The following is a 16,959-nucleotide window of genomic DNA, read 5'->3' on the forward strand; positions in this document are numbered from 1 at the left end:
AAGAGCTACTACTAGCACACAGCATATTACAAGATTTCTTCGTCAAATTAACAAGTTTGCATGTATTATACTAAAAATAATCATAAATATTCTAAATATTAATTAAAAATAATAAAATATATTATGTCAAGCCACCGGCTCCACTAAAGCAGCCAGACTTAGCTTAGCCTAGCTAGTACAGACAGAAGGTAAAGTAAAGCGAACCCGACCGACAAGTCCGCCATGATATCGTGATGCAGAAGAAAAAGGTGGGGAGCAGCAGTCGTAACTCTACCAAGAAGGGTAGGTACTCGAGGGAAAGAAACCCTCAAAAAAAGCTCCCAAGGTGCTGGTTGGAAGTTGTGACGCTGAAATAGGCTCATAAAGAAAGGGAAGGAAAGATTTGTTTGATCAATCGCCTGAACCTGCCTTTCTCTTTTGGGTAATTTGTGAAAGCAACAATTCCGGTAGAAAGAGACAAACCTCGTTCGTGGAATAAGACTTTTTCGCTTTGCAATACCATACGCAGAGCAAGAGCTCTTAAAGTCTACCCGGGCGGGATTCTTCATTCTTCGATCAGGGGCGGGCGCGGTTTCCCGTCGCGGAAGCCTTTTCCCAGTGCGCGGAGCCCCAACGAGAAAGGTGTTAGTGGTTTCTCATGGGGTCAATAATGTAACTGAACACAGGCTCAATCTTTCGACGATTGAATGAAATGAAAGATTGAATTAAAGAAGCATGCCATCACAAAAAAAGCAAAGAGCAAGGAGTGACTCGGCCAACATTTTTGACTTTAGATGAATTAGATTAATTTGCTCCCATTTTTATGCCGGATATCAGAGCAATCCTACCATAAGGTTTGAACAAAAAATCTCACTTAGGAGTTAAGAGACTATAAGAATCGAATGTCCAGACCGTTAATTTTAATTATACTGCTGAAATTAGAAAAGGTAGCTCTTATTTGGCGGGTACAAAAACCGTTATAATGGTATTACCGTTATCAGAAAACAGAATGGACAGCAGCAATGTTTCTCTTGAATAAATCTCGCTCCAATTTCTTTGTGAAGGCCGGCGCCGAGGAGAAGAAGAGGGTCGTCGTTCTCAACACCAAAAGCGGCGGCCATGCCGCCATCAGTTTCTACTTCGCCCGCCGGCTCCTCGGCTTTGGCCATGAGTTCACCGCCGGCGAGGAGAGCTCAGCTAGGATGAAGAGTAGCCGCTTCGCCGGATTCTCAGTAAATTCACCCTTCTTCTCCCATCCTTTGATTTTTGTTTCGCCTTCTCGCTTGCTCGCTGTCTCGTTGTTCCCTCGGCCATGGATTTGACTGGCTCTGCAGGAGCTGGTGAAGTATGTAAACCGTCGGCCTTCTTCCTTTCTCGGCCATGCCGCTTTGTTTTCCTTCTCAAGATGACAGACTTATTTCGGCCATATCTTGTCCTGATGAAACTCTGATTTGTGGTGAAGTTCATCCTTGGGGTAAAGCTGTCTTGCTTGAGCAACCTCTAGATGGAAACTGTATGATCCCATGAAGAAGGCATGGATGTTCTTGGGTGCATGTTTGCTAGAGTAGAGACCTACATATTTTAGGCTTCCTTTTTGGTTCCAAGAGAGCACAAGCATTGGTTATACACAATTTATGAGTGCCAACTTAACTTTGTCCTCTGTGACAGTACATACGTACATATCTTTGCACCAGACATAGACTCAGGCGCATGCACAGAGACATAACACATGCACATCATAAAGACATAAATATTAGATAGTTATACATAAACGCATATTTCGTAAGAAGATAGTAATAGTTTACATAATTAAAAAGACTGATCATGATCATATAAATAGACAATAACATAGTTCATAAATCTCTCCGAGTCAAATACCATGACAAAAGGCCCTGTGCTATCTTGTAGAGTCATTTTCTCTGCCATAGAATGATTTTTTCCATCCAAGTTTTGGTATTTTTTCACCTTTGTAACCTTTCAAATGAGATGTTCCTACATGGAAGTGGCACCTTACCTTCACAGCAAATGGCTAAACAGTCACAACTAGATTTACTTTAACATCCTTGTACCATGTGTACATGTTTTCGATACACAATAATCCAATATATATAGATGATCAATCTCCAGTTATGTCTCCTCAAAAAAAATAAAAAAATGGTTATGCCACTATATTGTTGTTTTCATTTATTTTTTTTAAAGAGGAATCCATTAAGATAATGAAAGTACAACCTCCCAAAAGAGAGAGAAGAAACAAAGGCAGGAGAGAAAAAAGAAAAGAAAAGAAAAAAAAAAGTGAATAACAGCAAGCACTGCCCAGCACCAAAAGCAACAATTATAAAAGCTGCAAGTAAGAAAACACAATCCTCAATTGAGATAATTAAGAAAGAAGAACCTGCTAAGCTCATATTGGCTATGCACTCGATAATTCTAAAGTGGGTAGAAATTAGTATCAAACTCTGCTTGTGTTTGAATTAGAGCTTAACGTAAGTATGATTTTGAAACTTGATTCAAGCTTGAATTAGCATTCAGTTGACTCAAGGTGCAAAAAAAAATTAATAATAATTTAAAACCTTGACTAGTCATCATTATCTATATATATATATATATATATATATATATATATATATATATATATATATATATATATATATATAAGGCGCTTATATGATTTATTTAGCAAATAATTTCTCTACTTAGTGAAAAAGGATGTATATTTTAAACCTATCTGATATATATTTGCATATATGTTATAACTAGGGGTGTAACTGAGTTGTGCTTCATCGAGTTTAGGTCTGATAAAGCTTTGTTTGTTTATCATTATTACGAGCTTTATTTAGAGCCAAGGCAAACACATGCTTAATTAAGTAGCTCGATAATCCTAAACTGAGTTGGAATTTGTTCGAGATTGACTCAAGCACCTCTTGCACTTGAATTGTAGCTTAACTCAACCAAACTTGTTTCAAGCCAAAATTAAAATTTAATCATAATAAAGCAAAAACAAAATGAACTAATTAGAAGCTTTAATTGATCATCTCTTTTCTATATAACATATAATATAAAATGTCCCACAAATATATTCAAGTTTTATTGGGTTGGGCGGATTTTTGGCTTGGCTTGAAATTAATTTCAAGCACTTTATTCTGGCTCGAGCTTGATTTGAGATTTTTTTGGTTGAGTTTAGCCAGAGCTTGAGCGTTTGATGGTCCTAATTAGGCTAATCATAACTAGTTGGTTTGATCCAACTCAGATCTAACTCAGATATGATCCAAAAGGAGACCCAACCCAACTTGACTCGGGCCTTCTGAAGTGATGGATTTGATCTGACACCAAGCCAAGCCTGGTAGAATTGAGTGGGAATAAAACTGGACTCAACTCGAGCCAACCACTTGGCCGAACCAGTATGTGCCGCCGGAGAAGCAAAAGAGAAGAAAGTATGGAAGAAGCGGAATCCGCCGGGAATGGAAGCAGGCTTCATGAGCAGCACGGCGAGAGCAGCAAGCGGAAGAAGCGGAAAAAGGAGGAGAACATGAAGGAGAATAAAAAGAAGAAGAAGAAGAAGCCAACGGTCAGCATCGCCGTGCCGGGCTCCATCATCGACAACGCCCAGTCCCTCGAGCTCGCCACACTCGTACGTCGCCAAAACCCTAAAGTTGCACAAGGTGATTTTATTATGACCAAAAACTTTCATTCAAATTTTTGCATTTCTCAGCTCGCCGGTCAGATTGCCCGGGCCGCCACTATTTTCCGGATTGATGAGGTCAGTTTTTTCTTTTTTTCGGGTTGATACAAAAGTTGGCCATGAACTTTAAAGTAAATCTTGATTTTGATGTACGTAAAAACCATGCTTTGTGAGTCTGATAACATTTTCAGAATCAGAGTCTGATGTTTAAGATTGAGTGCAGTCTTTGATGTTCAGGAATGTTGGAATTAAAATTATTGATGGAGAGGTGTTTGATAAAATGAGTGTTATGCAAAGATTTCATTGATATGGACAGGTGGTAGTATTTGATAATAAAGCTGCATCAGATGATGAATCTTTAGTTACGAACGGTGATGAGAGTGAAATTGGTGCGCCGTTTCTTGTGAGGATTTTGCAATATTTGGAGACGCCACAGTATCTGCGACGCCGGCTCTTTCCGATGCACAATAGCTTGAGATTTGTGGTGAGCGTAGATTTTTTTGTTCCTGAAATTCTTAGTTCGTGTCTGCAAGTGCTTCGACCATTTGACAAATTTCCATTTACTTGTATTTTTGATATTCTTTTCTCATATTACTTTGAAGGGTTTGCTTCCCCCACTTGATGCTCCTCACCATGTACGAAAACATGAATGGTCCCTGTACCGTGAAGGTAGAATCTTTTTCGTTTCTTTTTTTTTCTTCTAACTTTTATTGTGCAAACGCTTGAAGTCTTTTAGTTGGACTATACTGAATGCATATAAAAAAGGCGAAATTGTTCACCTGGAATTTAGGTGATCCAACATTTGTAGATTGATTGGGCATTTCAAAGAAAGAGCATGATATGCATGAGTATTTCCCAATGTGCATGAGATGTTTATGCACAATCCCTTTTATAGGAGAGGTCAAACATCCATTTGACTCCCATTCAAAATGAATTAGTGAATATCATCTATCAAGAATCGCTCTGCCTCTATTTCAAGGCAAAAACAAGTGTGTAACGGCTTACTAATAAAATATTGAATCTTTTTCTATGGTGATCTCTATTGTAAATGTTTTATGCACAAAAATAGAACAACACTAGGAACTTCACTTTTGTTTTCATAATATGACATTGCACCAGGCAGCTAGAAAGAATATGAAGGCCTGTCCCTTGCTTAGTTATTTCAAAATTAAAATATTTTCCCTTCTCAGGAAAGTCATGAGTTTGATTCATGTTTTGTCTGTTTTATGGGACCTAGTGCCTGTTGCAGTTTAGGAGAGACAGCCTTTTACTTGATGACCAAACTATCTCAGCTTAATCCTCTATTTGAAGTAACTTGCATCTTTGGCAAACAAAGTGTTTTTTGATCATCAAGTCAACTTTGTTTTTTTTATCTTCTTTTCTCAATGATCCTACTCCTTTGAATATGTTTTACTGTCACTGTTAACTTTATCCAAATCCTTCTACTTGTTAACATTTGGGATATGAAAAAAATCTATTCACCGATCTGATCAGTTCCAGTTCAATTGAGTGTAAACTTTTGTCGGGGGATATCCTATATATACTCAGAAAGGCGAAAATGTGAAGTCTCAACTAGCAATCAGACTTGCAACATTTCTGAAAATCATTTTTGATTTTTGCTTCCATATTACACAGAGGATGTACATTTTGTCTGAGCATGTTTTTTTTTTGAAGATTAAAGAACAATTTATGAGTACACATGAAAGATACATTTAGTTTCCACAGTTTCCTCAAGTTTTGATTAACTTTTGTGCTGATAAATTTTCATGATATGACGATTATAACATAAATACAGGTGTTACATTGGAAGGGAATCATTTAAAGGGAACGCTTGTAGATGTTGGGTTGAGTAAGGTTTGTTTTCTTTTAAGCTTGTCAGAGCTTTTATTAGCTAAGAAATCTCACAATTAATTTTTCTGATATATCTTGCTCTAATGCTTGAAATAATATCAGAGCTAGCCCGGAATAGGATTACTTGGTGAGTGAATATCTATAAAGCTGATCGGAAAAACTTGGACAACCTCTGATGCTTGTCACAATATGTCTTGCACCGTGTATATGTTTTTTTTTTCTTTTTCTTTTTTGTAACTTTTCACGTTTTACTGTCCTTTCAAGAGAAATCTGTACCTTTCAATGTTCATTTGCTTTCAAGCTTAAAGTTTATTTATCTGATTTTACAATGCGAGCATTATCTAGTGTTTGAGATGGGTGATAATTGAAATATTGGTTTAGTGCAACTTGTGCAAGACATGTTGAGTTAAAGGCCAAACTTAAGGCAATCCAAGGAGCCAAAACCCAGCAGTGAAAGAAAAACATTGTTTACCACCAACTCTTCTTGAGCTTGACTATTGACTAAACAAACACATAAAATATCGGTAAGTCATTGAAGGGGCAAAGATGTTGGGATGCTTATGCAGACGTGGATGAAAATATCAAACTTCCAGTGACAAAAGCTTTGCAAAATGCCTAACTTGAAAAACATATCTTAGAGGCATTTCCTCCGCAATGGAAATTCCTAACATGATCAAGAACCTTAGTATGTTCCTGATATTGAGTCTTTCCTTACTAGAAGGACTAAAAAATATTGTTTTTATAGTTTACCAAGCAGGGCTAGGTTTATATTTTGAATTGAATCACATGTTTCATTGATATGATCTTGTAGGAAAGTTGTAATAAGTCAGTGCTGATAGGATCTCTTTGAGGTACCAGGGCATTAAAGGGGAATTATACTTCAAATCCAGTCTACTTGATAGAAGAAAATTCTGTATGTCAGAGCAAAGTTCAATGACTTTCTTGGGATTTAGTAGAATATGAAAATCAGACAGTCCGGCCCAAATCTATTCTCAGCAAGGGTTAGAGCATTGAGTAATTCAGCTTCTGCTGTAACTTGAACTTGGCATGCATTTTCAGAGTTCTATGTGTATCCAGCTTCATATGTTATTGAGCAGTCAACATAATAATTCTGTTTTTGATGTGCAAAACACGAGAAATTCGGAAAAAAAAATCTATAATTACATTATCAACTTAAAATCAGGAACCCTGTAATGATCTCTGCAATTGAAAGTTTTATAGTTGTTCCCATTATTTTAAATAGTCAATATATCCCATTCCTCTTTACCTAAATGGTAAGTTTTTCAATATGCAACGACTATGATAAACGAGTAAACCAATCCAAAACTTGCATTTAATTCACTTATATGATGATGCAGAATGTTGTGGTTGAGCAAGCTATCGAACCTGGACAGCGGGTAACTGTAGCTATGGGGACTAACCGTAATATTGAATCAGGTAAAATGAATTGTTTGTCATTCCATTTATTAGAAAGATTGTATTATATTTGTATTTCATATATTGATACTTTCTAAAATTCGCATTGAAATTTGTTTTGATTTTGCAAATTATAGTCAATTTTCCAAATCATATTCATTATATTAAGTTGTATAAATCATTTGGTTCATCATTTGCTCCAGTTCCATGCATAAGTATTCTTTACGTGGTTTGGATCAATCACTTGTCAATGGTTAAAGCCATTTAAATAGAACTGACATAGCACCATGTCTTATGGTGTCATAATTCATTGTCATCTTTGCTGGAAATGTTGCAGAAAGCACCATATGAAGTTTTTTTTCTAGAAAAAGTGTGTTGAAGAAGTTTACAATGATGAAGTCAAATAATTAAAATGAAATGAGAAAAAATTAAATAAGGATGGTGTTAGAGATCATTTAAAAACCTCCATGGAAATTGTGTCACAGGGGTTTCTATTTTTCTTTTTTTCCCTTTTTTTTTTTGTTTCCGTAATAGTTTCTTGGCATTTTTATAAGCATCTAAGATATGTTCCACTGTCATGGGGTGTTAAAGAAACTATGGACAATAGTCCCTGGTGGGGGGAGAAGGTGTATCATTCTTGTAGCACCTTTCTCTAGGATTGGGAGCTTTCTGATATTCTATTAATGGAAACTATAGGAAATTGGGGAAACATATTGACTTCACTAATGTACAAAATTTGAATTTGCATATAATTGGGTAAGTTAGGTGTTTGCCCACATGCCAATGTGGACAGCTAAAACATCCCAAGGTTTAGGAGATGAATATATGTGCCCATAAAAGGGTGGTGGACAAGAGTAAGTACTACTAAAGCGAGCCAAGTGATAGACCAGGAACTGAAAGGGCATGATGCTGTTGTGGAAGTCCCAAATAGAACACCACTGTTTACTAGCTATCCACATTGGCAATGGATATTGGTTCAAGCCTTTTAGATGCAGAATCTGGAGAGGAACAAATTCTAAGGTTGGTACTGTGCATGGATGTTTTGGTGTGTGCATGTGGGCTCAAAATCCTCAGTAACAACCTAGAGGCAATCTGAGAGTTTTTTATATAAATACCTGGATGCACACACACAATACTGTGCTAGCTACTGGTCATATGGAAGGGGTCAAAAAATAACACAGAGAGAAGATGCTCTAACTTTTTGTGTCTCTATAAAGAACACAAAAGCTTCTACCATTGTTAGCCTATGATAGGCATCAAAGAAACAAAGCAGAAAATAATAAAGGGATAGAAGATAGAGAAAGTAGGAATGAATGTTACAAGCCCATTTTCATTGAAAAGAATGAAGGGGATCTTCTACCAGTTTGGGGGGAAGTTTCGAGCCTCTTAAGACCATGGTTGCTAGAATAGGGTGCAGCTATGAGAGCGAGTACAGGTGTGTATGCAAGGAAGGAGAAGTTTTAAAATTGTTGAATGAAGGAAACACATAGGAAGCATGTGCAGATTTGAGTTTCAGGAGACTTTCCAATGTGGGTATGTTACCAAGGTAAAAGTTTCCTGGTAGAAACCTTGAGGCAAAGGGGCTTCCCCTTAAGCCTAGTATAATGGCTTAAGCCTCTTCTTCGTGCTTTGGTGATGCATGGAAGACCAAAAGGCTGAAAGATACGAAGGTTTTGAAGGGATTGTAGTGGCAAACGTAAAGTTTTAGGGTTAGATGATGGAATGGAAAGGGTGGAGCTAAGTGTAGGTCATCAACTTGGATATGGAGAACAAAGTTAGGTTTCATGGAGTGTTTTCTTTAAGACATGCGAAAGCATTATGTTTTTAACGGAAGACCTAGGGTTTAATAAAAGATTTGAGAGTAGAGAGAGAGTTTGAGTTTTTAAAAGTCTATCTAAGGGCTATGAGATTAAGGTTTTTGTAAGCTAATGAGATTGGAGGAATGAAGGATGGACAACTTAGCTAACTCAACTTTTCTTAAATGAGAAAAATTTCTTTATTCTTGGGTAAGGGAGTATATATATAGGCAAAGGGAGAGGCGACAACAGTTTTGAAGGTGTCCCAAAAGCTAACATAGTTCCCACACTTGGAGTATCTCATTAATTTGTGAGGGTGAGCCATGGATTAGGGTTACGTATAAAGTGAGGTGAGGAAATGTGGACATGGATGGTGGAGATTTGGCGATGATCAGTATCTTAAGCTAAAGGTGGTCTTATCATTTCTCTACAGAATGGATAGTATTTAGGAAGGTGGTAGTATTGGAAATGTCTAGGTGAAAAGGTAAGAGATTCTCTCTTCCACCCCCTCTTTCTCCCCCGCACGCTTTTTCTTCCTCTCTTTCATGCGCGCTTACTTGTTAACAACTTAGATTAATATAAGGGCATCTCACCTTATGTTAACAATTAGATTAATTTAAGTGTTTCTTTGTTCTTATGTAATAATAGTTAAGATATAATTATGTGTATCTATGAAAAACTGGTCATAGATTTTGCCCATTTCACATAACTAACCTACAAAGAAACATTCTTATGCACTCATTGAATCTATCATAAGTACATACTTTTTTGAGAAGATCTATTTCCCACAAGTATGATGTAGCACTAAGTTTTGTTTTTTGTTCTGAGAAAAAATATTCCTTCGGAGGCTTCAGATCTTTTAAGATTCAAATTGTATGCTTTTGAGATCCATTCCTATAAAATAGGATTCTTTATAATAATAATCCAGTAGAGTTCTACAATGCATTCGTAACAAATTGGTGCTATTTTTTGTTTGATATTGGCTCAAAACTTCAAATCGTGATAAAAGAAGCTTAAAAACATAAATCTGTTATCCAAGGGTGGAGGAAGGCAGGGTTGATGGGAGGTGATTCCCCCCTCGGTGTTTAGTGTTTAAGCATATTATGTAGATATTGCTGATCTTTTCCTCCTCTCTACCCCCCTAAACTTTAGGACTTAACCAAATAATGTTGGGGTTTGAATGAGATTGCCCAGCTACAGCCGTGGGTTAATGTTCATTAAGAAATCTATTTAACCAATCACCACCATCCATATATCTGTCGATGGCTGATCAGCCAAACAAATTCCTTGCTACTTTCACTGGACATACCAGCCCCATGGACTAATCACCGCCGTCCATATCTCTGTGGATTGCTGATTAACTAAACAAATTCCTTGCTACTTTCACTGCACACGCCAGCCCCCATTGACTTTCCAATCCCATGACTTCATGCATCCACGTATCTTCTTATTACCCTAAAATTTTCTTCTATAGGCTTTTGTTTATCAAAACTTAGATCCAACTAGAAATCCAGAAGAAGAAATAATAGGTGAAGAAAAAGAGGTGGAGCGCAGAGATGAAAGAAGTATAGGAAATGGAAGAAAATGAGGAAAATCAATGATGTTCCCGACATCCTAAATATTTATGCAATGCCTTTTTTTCTTTTATTTATCGTCGATCTAGTGCTTTTTCCAGTTTTCTTGCTATTTCAATGAGGGAACCCCAGAAATTTGTATTTTTCCTTCTCACTTCTTAAAGACTATTTCCAACATTTGATGTAAGGAGTCTAAAAGTATTTATAACATGTATTATTTATGGTTTTATAATTCAAATGCTATTTTTGCTTGGGCACCATGTTCAACCAAACAGGGAGATAACTATGCTGTGTAACTTACGCTCCTTGACTTTGCGCTTTTTTATTTTAAAATATTGGTTTGCTCATGTTATACCATGCATTTACTATTGTGAAACATGGTCTTTTAAAATAATGTGCTGGGATAACTTTTACAGTAACTTGATCTTTTTTGTAAGGCCTCCTTGACAGACTTAGCTATCCTAGCACATTATCTCGCTAGTCACTGACAATGTTATAACACCAATAAGACACATCATTCTTCCTTAGCCCCCCACCTTGTTATGATGTATCAAAGTATATTTATATGCTTTCACCAACTACATAAAGATCAGGTGTGGATTTGTTTCCTTCTTATTGATCATTCCTATCAATTGCCTATGCAAGGAAATGGCCTCAACTGTAGACTCTATGCACATATATCTTTGTGCAAGTCCAAACATATTCTCGTGTAAAAAGAAAAAATAGTTCCATGTCTGTCTGTAACTTCAAAATGTGACATATAAGTTCCACTTCACAAAAATTAGTGATATTTGGTATATCATCTTTGATCGTTATTTTTATAACCAACATATATTAGAGTTGAACTGAGATCTGCCAGTTGATTTACCTATCTCGTAACTTTATAGATTGAACAAGTGTAAAAAAAAAAATGATTATGTGTGTGTCCAAACGGGTTCTCATTTATTTCTCTTTTTTTCTTAAAAAAATGTCTATCACCCTATCTATAACTTCAAAATGCGGCTTATGAGTTCAGCTTTGTAATAATTAGTGTTATTTTGCATATCATCTTTGATATTTATTCTTACAACCAAAATACAGGGTTGAACTGAGTATTCCAGTTGATTTATCTATCTTGAAACTGTATAGGTTGGATAAGTAATAGAAAATTGATTGTATGTGGGTGTCCAAATGAATTCTCATTATTTCTTCTGTTTTTGTTCAAAAAAATAGTTCTGTCACCCTCTCTATAACTTCAACATGTGGCTTATGAGTTCAGCTTCACAGTTGTTAGTGATATTTTGCATATTAACTTTGATCTTTATTCTTATAAACCAAAATGTACTAGAGCTGAATTGAGATTTGCCCGCTGAGTTATCTCTCTTGTAATTGTTTAGGTTGAAGAAGTTAAAGAAAATTGATTTCAAACTCTTAAGAAAAGCCAGTGATCGTTCACAAGGTTGTTTGCAACCTTGTGGAAATCAAAGCCAACCGGTCCATTAACAAAGGATTAAAGCCAAAAGATGTTAAATTCAAACTTTGATTTTACTCAAGATGTTGACTTTGCTTGTAATTTCTTACCAGAAAACCATGTGAGTTTCATTAAACCCTTTATATTGATTTCTTAACTTTTAGAAACTCTTGCTCCATTGCATTTTTTAATGTTTTAATGGAAGGTTACATGTATATTGCATTCCTTGCATGATAAGCCTTTCAACTCAGACATGCCATGATTGATTCAATTGCCCCTTGCAACTATCACGTGGATCCATAATTGTTAGTCCAGAGTTATTTTTGCCTTAAGATTCTTCTGTTGGTGAACATTCACTGTTCAAGTAAGATAGAAATGGGCTACATGTTGCCAATTCTAATAATGCCCCTCATTTACATTTATCCAGATTGTTTGAAAAAAGTTGTTACACCCTCCATCCCAAGAGAACAAATGGGATTGTATTGGGGGTATAAAGTTAGATATGCTTCAAATCTGAGCTGTGTGTTCAAGAATTGCCCATTTAAGGTACAAAAAAGGTTCTTTCTTCCTATCATTTTCCTGTTGATGACCATGCACAAAGAATTGTCTTGTTAATGATTATAAAGATTTTGAATTTCATAGGGTGGATACGATCATATTATTGGAACTTCAGAGCATGGCCTTGTTGTTAATTCATCAGAGCTTATTATACCTCCATTTCGGTACATTCCTTCACGATTCAGTAGTTAATTATTTAAATTGCATCATTTTTTTTACCTAACCCTTATATTGCTTCGTCTTTCAATTTTTGTACCATATAGTCTTCGGTAAAGTTTGGGTGGCAATTTGAACAAATTACTTCTTGACATGCTTAAAATTATAACAAATGTCATGTTTCTTAGTTCATATCATGCTAGATTTCTTAATTGGTCTTTTACTACGTGGCTTTGTAGTGCTCTTTTCTGACTTTATTCACCTATGCTTTGGTACTCTTTTATTGATGTATGTTACACACCCAACTGTCTGTGAAATTGTACATGAAAATAAATGGATGCATAATCTATATCAATTGCCTTGAATTTTCTTGAAAAAGTCTTTCTGTATCTGAATTAGTTTTAGTATGTGTTGAAGCCTTGAAGGTTTCTTGGTTATAGTCAAGTTTGATCATGTTTTATTCATGTCATGTTAATGCATTGTGCCAACCAAATCCAAAGGGCTATTTGGTCTTTAGGCCATTAGTTTTTGTTGCCCTGTTATAGCACATAAAGAAATGGGGTGGCAAGTCTAAGTAGGTGGAGCACCCCTTCTCCCTTAATTTCTTCTCTTCTGTTCCTTAAGTTACAACTTTATTATAAATGCCTTTAATTATATTCATAAATAAACATGTGCATATATCATATATTACATATATATATATATATATATATATATATATATATATATATATATATATATATATATATATGCTCTTTTTTCACCAATATTGGCATCATGAAACCTATTTTTCACATTTAAGAAATTCAACAAGCAAAATCCACAAGAAGAGAGTAGCAGCAGCATCGCTGCCACTGCAACAGCCTACAGGTTGCACAACATAGCCAGCGCCTTGCAAGGAAGAGGAGGAGGGTAGGATGCAACAACCAGCAGGGTGCAGGGCCACAACCAAAGCAGAACAAAAGGGGAAAATTAGGGGAAAATAGTTAAAGAATGTTCAGATGAAGAAGAGGTAGGAGTAGAAGAAAAAGAGAAACAACACGAAGGTGAAGAAGAAGATGAAGATTGATCTACAGAAGAAGAAAGGAAAAAATATACACAAACTTGGCACTAGTGCTGGTCATTACAGCCGTTATTGTATTGCATGGCTACTGCTGACCTATCGATAGCCATTGGTCAGCTGCTAGTTACAAGGTTGGTAGTAACCTTCACTGTCCTCTTCCATTTCCTGTATGGCTCATATAGGAAAAGAAAAATGTGAAAAGAAAACCTTCAAGCAATAGGGTTTAAGCAGGCTTGACCCAGGCAGCCCAGTCAAATTAAGCACTCCGGTGCCCACCTAGGTGCCTAGGCAGCTGCTTTTGACAACACTAGTACATTAAGATGTGAGCTAGTGAGATTTTCTACCTCCCTCTAATGCAACTTGCATTCATGGATTATAATTATATTCATGGGTTGGTCTCATGAGGAAAATGAAATTTAATCTGAATGTTCATTATAATTATTTTGTAAAAAATTGTTATAATTGGTAAAACAAGTAAATTCTCAATTCAAAAGGTGAGCTCCTTGTCTTAGTCTTGGATTCTCCAATTCCATATTATGATAGTTTGTGTTAGTTTCTTTAAAATGTTTGATACATGGCAATGAAAATGTCTTTAACTTGACTTAATTTGGCCTAACATGCTGCAAGAAAAGGCCAATTTTTGTCTGTTTAGAACTTATCTACTTCCCACTACTTCAAAGCATTTAAAAGTAGCCTATTGCTGCATGGATGAGTCATTGGATCAAGAATTTGGATATCCAATTACTGTACAACCATGACGACCTCAAAAACAAGAGTTCTCTGATTTGGGTCGCGAATTTTAGAGTTGAGTGGCAGAAGAAATTGGTGTTATTTAACTTGAGGAAGTATCTGTAATGGACATGAAAAGTAACTAATAATTAATTGATATATAAACCCACTTCAAAATAGATAAACAAAAGCTTAGATAAATCATGTTGGCATATCTTTAAAAAAAAAAGGCTGCATATAGATTGATGTTACAAGTCCTGTTTGCTGAGTGATCATGTTGATGACCTTGCTAGTTGATCATGTGGGTTTGTCTTTTTAGTTCTTTAATTACATTTGAATTTTCATGATAACCGGTTACTGCTAGATGTTGATATGTCTAGCTTCTATACAATGCCTCATGGACATTTAATTTTTTTTTCCTGATTTTGTGGATTAAACTCTATAGGGAACTACATTTGATCTTGTTAGCTGATTCATACTTAGTAATACTATGTAATATGTTAATTATATTAATGGACCTTCCAACAGCTAAAATTTTTTGAGTTTCTTAATCTCAGTTTTTGCTTTTTTTTGTTGATTTCCTTTTCTTTTAATTGAATGCTTAATTTTGCAGGCACCTTTTGATTTCCTTTGGTGGACTTGGAGGTTTGGAAGAGAGCATAGAAGAAGATGGTAATTTGAAGGTGTAGATAAAGTCATTAACTTTTAAAACCAGATTTAGGATGTTTGCATTGATGAAATAGTAGAGTTTTAATTATACTAAATATAATTAAGATTTTCCTTTGAACTTTTTCAAGAAATGCTTCATGCTCTTTCAATTATGATAAGAAAAATTATCTCTGATATGATATTGCTCAAAAGAAATGGCTCAGCAGATGGATACAAGACCAGACCTTAAACATAACTAGCGAGTACCTTATCACTTGCATAGTGTAAGCTTGCCTTGTTGCTTTTTTGAACCTAAGGGTATACTTTTTCAGAAGATCACTACGAATAACAAGCCTGTCTTAGGAGTAGTTGCTGCCATGGATTTGGCCTATTAATGAAGATCACTACGAATAACAAGCCTTGCTTCTATCTATCTGTATTTAACTAATGAAACTTCTATAATTAATTTATTGACATGAGAATGCCAATTACTGTACAAGGGACAAGTCGCTTTATCTTATGTATAGACAAATTTACAATTATCATATGGAGTTTTTTGCCAACAATGTTGCAAATTTGAGAGAGTTTTCAATTTAGCATGCCTTAGATTATAAAATTTTTGCAGTGTTATCATAGACATTGTAAAAAGGAACACAAATCTTTTGTTTCTCTTAGAGGAACCATAACATTTTCAAGTATTCTGTGAAACCGAAATGTGATCCCTCCACATCAGAGTTAGAGTGAAAAGGAGAAATTTCACATTCATCAAACTAGTGCCAGTTAGACCTGTACCATATTGTTGAACTTGCTGATCGTTTGAAGTTCCCAAAAACGACCTTAGATTTGATATATTTAATAGCTGTTATCGAGCAGATATTTCTATGCATTGAATTCTCATTAACATTTTTTTGGGTAAAGATGATTAGTTAGTGGGACTGGAGGCATGGCACATTATGCATGCATCCTTTGCTCACTGGACACAATGTTTTTATCTTCAAGTACCTGGCAAATAGTTGCAAAGATAGCTTGAGAAGTATTATTTCCTAAATTTGAGGCTGTCAATAATATAATTTTATTTTCTTCAATGTAAAGCTTACATATATAATATTGCCACTTATAAGTCCTCTTTTGGTGAAACTTGTTGCAGGGAAAAAGTGTTCATGATGTATTCAGTTCTTACTTGAACACATGTCCTCTTCAGGGAAGCAGAACAATAAGAACCGAGGTATCTGGTTTTGGCAGATCAAATTGCTTGTACTTCCAACTTTTCATTGACATTTGCAATCATTTATATCTTAAATCTTGCGACATAATTCATCTTCAGGAGGCCATTTTTATATCCCTACAGTATTTCCAAGAGCCAATAAAGCGAGCAGCATAATGAGACAAAGGAAAGGTGTGCAAGTCACTCAGCTTTGGAAAAGCATAAATGAGATTGTGTTCCTGTCTGTTGAAATCTTTCAAGCAGCGTTGTTTTTGGGGAGTGACATGAATGGAGGATATCAATTGGTTTCCAAAATGCTTTCCTCTTAAAGCTTGTGAATTTTTCAATGAAAAATGGAAGCCATGATTAGTGTTGGAAGGAGTACTTCATGGAAGCAACTAGACACGGGATGGTCAAGTGATCAGGATAGAAACAAGCTGAAAATGTAGAATTTTGTCAAAAGGCACTATAATTTGTTTTCCAAATTCTTACAAATTTGATGAGGATATGGATGTCTAGAAATTATAATAACAAATCCTCTAACCATTGGGGCACTCCAAGAAAACACTGGTTGCATATTCTTTAAGGGCTTAAGGCTGTGTTTAGAAGCGGAATAGAAGATCGGGAATAGTTGGATTTGTTATCTTAAAATGTTAACCACTGAGCATGCCTTGGATTTTATTATGATTTAAAATCAAAATTATAGTTGTATGACAACTACTTCGGTTGGTAAAATTGCTATGCTCGGTTATCAATATCTGGATAAAAATCTAGCCTTTAACCGGATTTTGGTGGGAACTCCCATTATCCTAATTTTCTAAAAAAATTTCAATGATTAATAAAATAAATGGAACAT

The 16,959-nt window shown here is 35.6% G+C and overlaps 1 protein-coding gene across 1 annotated transcript; it reads left to right on the plus strand.

Annotated features, from left to right (window-relative positions):
• Nucleotides 1-3,339: 3,339 nt before the first annotated feature.
• On the plus strand, nt 3,340-16,668 carry LOC103695746 (methyltransferase C9orf114 protein). The gene is made up of 11 exons (XM_008777151.5): nt 3,340-3,607; nt 3,689-3,736; nt 3,975-4,142; nt 4,261-4,327; nt 5,454-5,512; nt 6,868-6,946; nt 12,173-12,291; nt 12,388-12,467; nt 14,865-14,934; nt 16,047-16,124; nt 16,224-16,668. Exons 1-11 carry the CDS (start codon nt 3,380-3,382, stop codon nt 16,278-16,280), a joined length of 1,053 nt encoding a protein of 350 aa, XP_008775373.3. The 5' UTR covers nt 3,340-3,379; the 3' UTR covers nt 16,281-16,668.
• Nucleotides 16,669-16,959: the final 291 nt, after the last annotated feature.

Source organism: Phoenix dactylifera, chromosome 14, assembly GCF_051530095.1.
Source record: "Phoenix dactylifera cultivar Ajwa chromosome 14, Ajwa_hap1_PhDact_Kaust_v1.1, whole genome shotgun sequence".
NCBI classification, from domain to species: Eukaryota; Viridiplantae; Streptophyta; class Magnoliopsida; order Arecales; family Arecaceae; genus Phoenix; species Phoenix dactylifera.